Here is a 5,793-nt window from a genome sequence, read left to right as displayed (position 1 = left end):
TGCACCCCCAACTGACCAAACCTTGTTACACATATCCTTAAACTGATCAAAGGTCATGTCAGCGCCGACATGATCTCGGTACAAGTGTTTCATGTTTAGCTCATCCTGTTGAAACATGACAAGAAAGTTTGCATTGTCACGAATCAGCTGTTTTGGAATGCGGCTATAGGTCTGTGCTAGATAAAACACATCAACGTCACTGTGTCGGCCTGCACTAAAGTACTTCCTGATGGTATCCTGCTGCTCACAAATCACATCGTCGAAAATAATTATTGAGTTGGGTGGCAGCTCATGCGGGTCGGGTATTTCTTCACTTGTATCACACTCGACATAGTTTATTCCATTTCCTGCAAGTCCTTGCATGATTGTACGGAGCAGCTCATACTTGGACTGGAATGTAGTCTTTGAAAAAAGGTAGATGTTTGAAAATTGAATTCCTTTCTCATCAAAAAGCATATTGAATAGTAGGTTGGTTTTGCCGCAACCAGAAGGTCCACATATAATACATCTCATATGATTGGGGAACAATGGTCCATGACGCTTTTTCTTTGTATCCATTTCCACCAAGCCACACCCCCTAATCACTTTGTCAAAATCGATAACTCTAAACTGGTTTTTCTGTTGCACAACCTGTTTCATCTTACACAAGATCGTTCTTATCAATCCATGAGTCGTGACTGGAGCTATATCCTTTCCAACGTACCAACAGTTTATTCCCTCTTTTCCTCAACACTTTTTCAATTTCGAAAACACTGGGCACTTTTGTCTTTACAATTTCTTCAGAATAGAATCCTCCTTCAATGGGTTCACCTCTATAGTCCTCCAATTCATAGGTTACAGGCACTGTAGGTCGCACACGTCTTACTGTGAACAGTTCATTAGTCCAATTGGCTAGATATCCCTTGTCAAACGTCTTTTTATACTTGCTGATTCTCACTTTATCACCAGGCTCAATACTCTGACTAGGACCTGGATAAAACTTGTTTTGAGGTTTGCTGACCAACTTTTCCTTATATTCTTGCCTTTGTTTGCTGAGCCTGGAAAGCAACAGCCTCTCATGCTTCTTGCTCTTAACGTCAACTGGCCGCATACCTGTTGTTCGATGGACCCGTTCATTATACTCTTTCAAGAGTGAGGTTAGGATGCCTGTCCACAAATAGGTTCCTTGTTCAGTAAACTTTGTCCACATAAGATGTTTGAGCGATCTATTGAAACGTTCAACTATAGATGCTTTCTTATCAGAAAAAGTTGAATAATGATTGATGCCATACTTTTGCATAAGCTGTTGAAACTTACTATTAAACCATTCCTTTCCGTCATCAGTTTGCAAATTCTTCATGGGATTCTGTTCAAATATAGGCTGCATTGCCTTAACCACTTCATCAGCTGACTTGCTTTTAATTGGTATAGCAAAAGCAAACTTACTAAGACAATTGATTATTGTAATAATATATCTATAGCCTTTGTTCTGTCTTGCATATGGTAGCATCTCTACAAGATCAGCCTGATAAAGATCATCAAGACCTTTCACAGTAACCATTCGTGTAGGGAACCTCCTACGAGCCTGCTTGTGCAGCTCTCTCGCTATAACAGTCTTATCCATACTGACTGATAAAATCTATGTCATCAACTTTAAATAGTCTATTATGCTAATCCAAACATTCTCCATATCCTGTGGAAGAGGATAGAGATTGCAACTTTTTTCTTTTCATAACCTCTACACTTTGATAGTGCAGGATGTGAGATGCCTTGTACTCTTACTTCTACATGATTCAGAGGTTTGAGCAATAAGAGACAGTTGATTTGATACGATTATATTGTAGTCATACTCTAGTACACATTGGATACAAAGAATATTATCAGACATATATAAATAACATCTCAATCATCGAGGTTTAACAGCACATAGTCAAATAATGGTCCTAGATTAGTACACATTTCACAAAATGCAAAGCTATAAGGAAAGTTCAGAATCATCATCTGTCTATTGTGACAAGGATGAAGTGTAGCTGTTGGGAATGTTGAAGAAATCACATCAGCAAAATTCTCGAAAGTTCCAAAAGGATCATAATATCCTTCTCCAATGTTGAATAGTGGCTCAACACTCCACCTTGCACTCATGACAAACATGCAATCACCGCAAGGGCATGGTGATTCAGGATCTGCTGGCGCCATTGCTGATTGAAGTACTGGATATAGATGTTGTTGACAGCCCATGTTGATAGCAGGATGAGCACACCTCGACTGACTTTATGATAACTGCTTCAAGGAAATCCAGCGATGGGTGGAGACAGTTGCGTATGCGCAATGGATTGTTGACACTTCCTGGCATGAGGTATGACGTCACTTTTCAAGCAATTTTCTCAAAATGCTGTACTGGGATGCATCACCATCTATTTTATAGTCATTTGATAAGGGACGTGACCGTTTAGCAGGGATAGTACTGCTTCCTGACTCATTGACTTTATCAATGAGCTCATCATGTGATGAGGAATGTAACCGTTTAGCTGTTGTAGTACTGCTAGCTGCCTGAACCTTGGGAATTTCTTGAGAGTCAATCATCTCTTCCTCCTCATCCTCCTCCTCCTCCTCCTCCTCCTCATCCTCCTCATCAATGTGTGCTAGAGTGGGGATCTTGTAATGTCCATGTGCAAGAGTTGTAATTCCATCATCTAGAATATACCTCTTCTCATCAGCTTTGCTCAATGCCTTCTTTCTCATGACTTGGGTCATGATCTGATGTTTCCTAGTACCAAACATCACTTGTTCTCTATAGATATCCTCATCACCATATAGACAATCTAGATAGTCTTGGAAGCCTATGTAACGTTCAGCATCTGGATGCATTTTTGAGAGTTCTCGCCCAAGTATTGGTCTCCTCACTCCTTTAGCTTTCTTTATCAATCCACTTGTCAGCTGATTTGGATCACTATTGTAACACCTACAGGCATATAGCTTCGATCGTAGGCCTACATACTCAAGTGGCGCTCGGCCAGCATATTCATCTTTAAACTTGCCAAGCACCATTTTGTTTCCATCTGAGTAGCATGGGTGCTCTGCAGGGTACTCTGAGGTGTCAAAGGTATCTTTCAGTTGTTGGTTGTTGATGATGTCATTGTACATGTCCTCTGTCTTGACAAGGTAGAATAAGCTATCAGTATCTTGATATAGGAGTTGAAGACGGTCCTTGTAGATGGGCTTCATGATGTTATAATGGAATTCGTACATGAGGGTTTTGCTGATGTCAAGCACTGATAACCCTATATAGATTGGCTTATTGAGCTCCACTTTCTCTTTATGCATCGTAACAGCACAAATATTCTCTCCAAATATGATACGATCCTTGTACACTGGTCGAGCAATCAGTTTCTTCAATCGCTTCTCATCATTCACTAGCTCCGTGCTCATTCTTTTTCGCACATTTTCCATTGTCTTACCAAACACAGCATTGTTCATGAGTTTGAAAAAGTTCTTTTCAAACTTATTCTTTGACTGCTGTCTTAGCTTTGTATTAAGCATGATGTAGGGTGCTAGGAAGTCCTCCTGCTCAAACCTTACACCTTGATGAACTTTAGTGATTTTCAATCCATGCTGTACTGCTTGCTTGAGGGTGCGGTAATGACATACATATCGTTCACGGTTGCTTAGAGCTGTCATGAGTCGTACATGATTAGATTTAAGAGTTTTTTTGTTCTCTGCCAGGAATGGGAAGTCGTTGTGCTCATCATGCAATTCGGAAGGGTACTCAATGTCCACCTCCAAGATGTAGCCAATCTTTTGAACATCTCCAACACCCTCAATACCTCTGCTCACCCCCTCCAACTCATCTTTCTCCATCCACTGGAATTTCCGGCATGGAAGTGGTTGGCACATTGCCCAGCCATACAGGTTGTTCGCATCTGTGTACAGGAGATATGATGTAGGCTTCTCAGGGTCAATAGGCGCTCCTGTGTAGGCATTGTTGGCTACAGCATGACGGTGTATACAATTTGTTATTCCTCCTCTGATACCTCGCTCGATAAACATGTACATGTCATAGTCAGTAAGGAGCTCAAGCTCGACTTTAGTATATTTCAGCATGACATCAAAGGAAAAGCCTGGAGATGTAAAGTAGTGAGCACAATCCAAATCATAAGTCTTCATGCATACATCGCGGAAGCTCTCAAAGACATCAGCCAGCAGGAGAACATCTGTTTTCAAGTATAGGTCACTGTATTCTCCCAGAGTTCTACAACTGAATTGGTTCCACACAGTTTGAGCATGTTCATAATCATCACTGCTAACACTCCTATCAACCAGCTTGCTGAAAAATGCCTCTTTGGGTGGTAGCAATGTTTCTTCGAGTCTCTGCCATGAATCGCAGTAGTCGTATGGAAACACTCCTTTCCTTGAGACAAGGCTCAATTTGTTTCCAAACACCTTGGCAGTATGTGGCAGCACTTTGGACAAGTCTTCTGGATTTGATGCTGATTTGACTAGGTTGGTGACCAGATTGTCTAAACTATCAGGTGTAAACCGGAATGTATCGATGAATCGAAGGTGCATTTTTGGAGATATTCGTTTGGTGAATGATATATACTTTTCCGATGAGTTTGGGATGACAAACAGCCGATCCTTATCTCTACCCAGCTCTGGAATAATGAGGTGTGTATCGTAGTTTGAAGAGTTGTGGAGAAACACTGGTATGAATGATTGTCGCTCTCGCTGCAGGTTGCATTTACGGCATAATGCATTCCGGTAGATACCAGTTATATGACAATGGTCATACACCTTATCTTTATTGAACCGTTCATTGCAGGCCTCACAGAAATCAGCTGCATTATGTCGTTCTTTCTCTCTTTTGGTTAGTGGGAGCAACTTGATATTCCTGCAGTCAATTGCCTCATCTAAATCTTTTGCATACATGGTGAGGGTCTTCATGAAATGTTCGGCGGCATCAGGACCCCTGTAGACAATCGGCTCATGAGGGATTAGGTTAGTGATTGTCAGCCAGGAATCTTCTAAATCAGGGTCCCGCACAAAGTATAAGCAGTAACTCATTGCCCGATGATACTGGATAACTTTGGTAGCTTTACCGATCCATTGTTCATTGTCTCCATCAGGCTTCTCCAGGATGCACTCAAAATCAGCGTATGCTACAACAGGTACTCTATACTTTTGCACATGTTTCTCAAACTTCAAGGTTGGAGGTTTACCATCTTTTCCAACCTGTGGCATGATGATTCTTGCTGTATTATTGCTAGCACAATACTCCTCATGCTCAGCCATCCTGCGTTCTCCATCTATATCCTGGGTGTAATGGGTGAAACATCGTCTGCAGATGATAATTTTACTTTTATGTTTTGTGAGTTGGGATCTCACAAGTCTTTCAAAATTTTTAATGTAGCAGTAGTGGCTATTTGATTTATGTTCATTGTCATCCTCAAGGGTGTTGTTTTCATCATCATCCTTACTCTCACAGAGGAGGAGAAGATCAAAGTGATCTGCCTTCATTGCATTTCCAACTCTTCTTGGAAATATAACGTTCTTCTCATCCACACCATAAATATTAACTGATACCTCCGGATTATCTTTCTCAAATATATCGATTTGGTTGATGGTAGTGGGAAATCCAATGCCTGAAAAGTTGTATCTTTCTTCCAATTGATGGTATCGCTCATTGACTCGTTCAGGATGACTGCCTTGTACATGTTTGGCGAGGATAGCCCATTTGAAACATTGCTGGTCCTTGTTTATAGGATTGATGATTGCCTTTCGTGCTGATAGAAGAGGTGGAAGACTGATGTAGGATGA

General features: G+C 41.1%; 1 protein-coding gene across 1 annotated transcript; it reads right to left on the bottom strand.

The window, feature by feature from the left end:
- Positions 1-640: 640 nt before the first annotated feature.
- LOC120355149 lies at positions 641-5,268 on the bottom strand. The gene is made up of 3 exons (XM_039443471.1): positions 3,877-5,268; positions 3,018-3,774; positions 641-1,146 (listed from the first exon to the last, which is right to left on the bottom strand). The coding sequence occupies exons 1-3, from the start codon at positions 5,266-5,268 to the stop codon at positions 641-643; spliced, it is 2,655 nt and encodes an 884-aa protein (XP_039299405.1).
- Positions 5,269-5,793: the final 525 nt, after the last annotated feature.

The sequence above is a fragment of the Nilaparvata lugens genome, chromosome Y (genome assembly GCF_014356525.2).
Source record: "Nilaparvata lugens isolate BPH chromosome Y, ASM1435652v1, whole genome shotgun sequence".
Taxonomy (NCBI): domain Eukaryota; kingdom Metazoa; phylum Arthropoda; class Insecta; order Hemiptera; family Delphacidae; genus Nilaparvata; species Nilaparvata lugens.
Note: the sequence above shows the minus strand (reverse complement) of the source record. Positions and strands in the feature narration are given on the sequence as shown.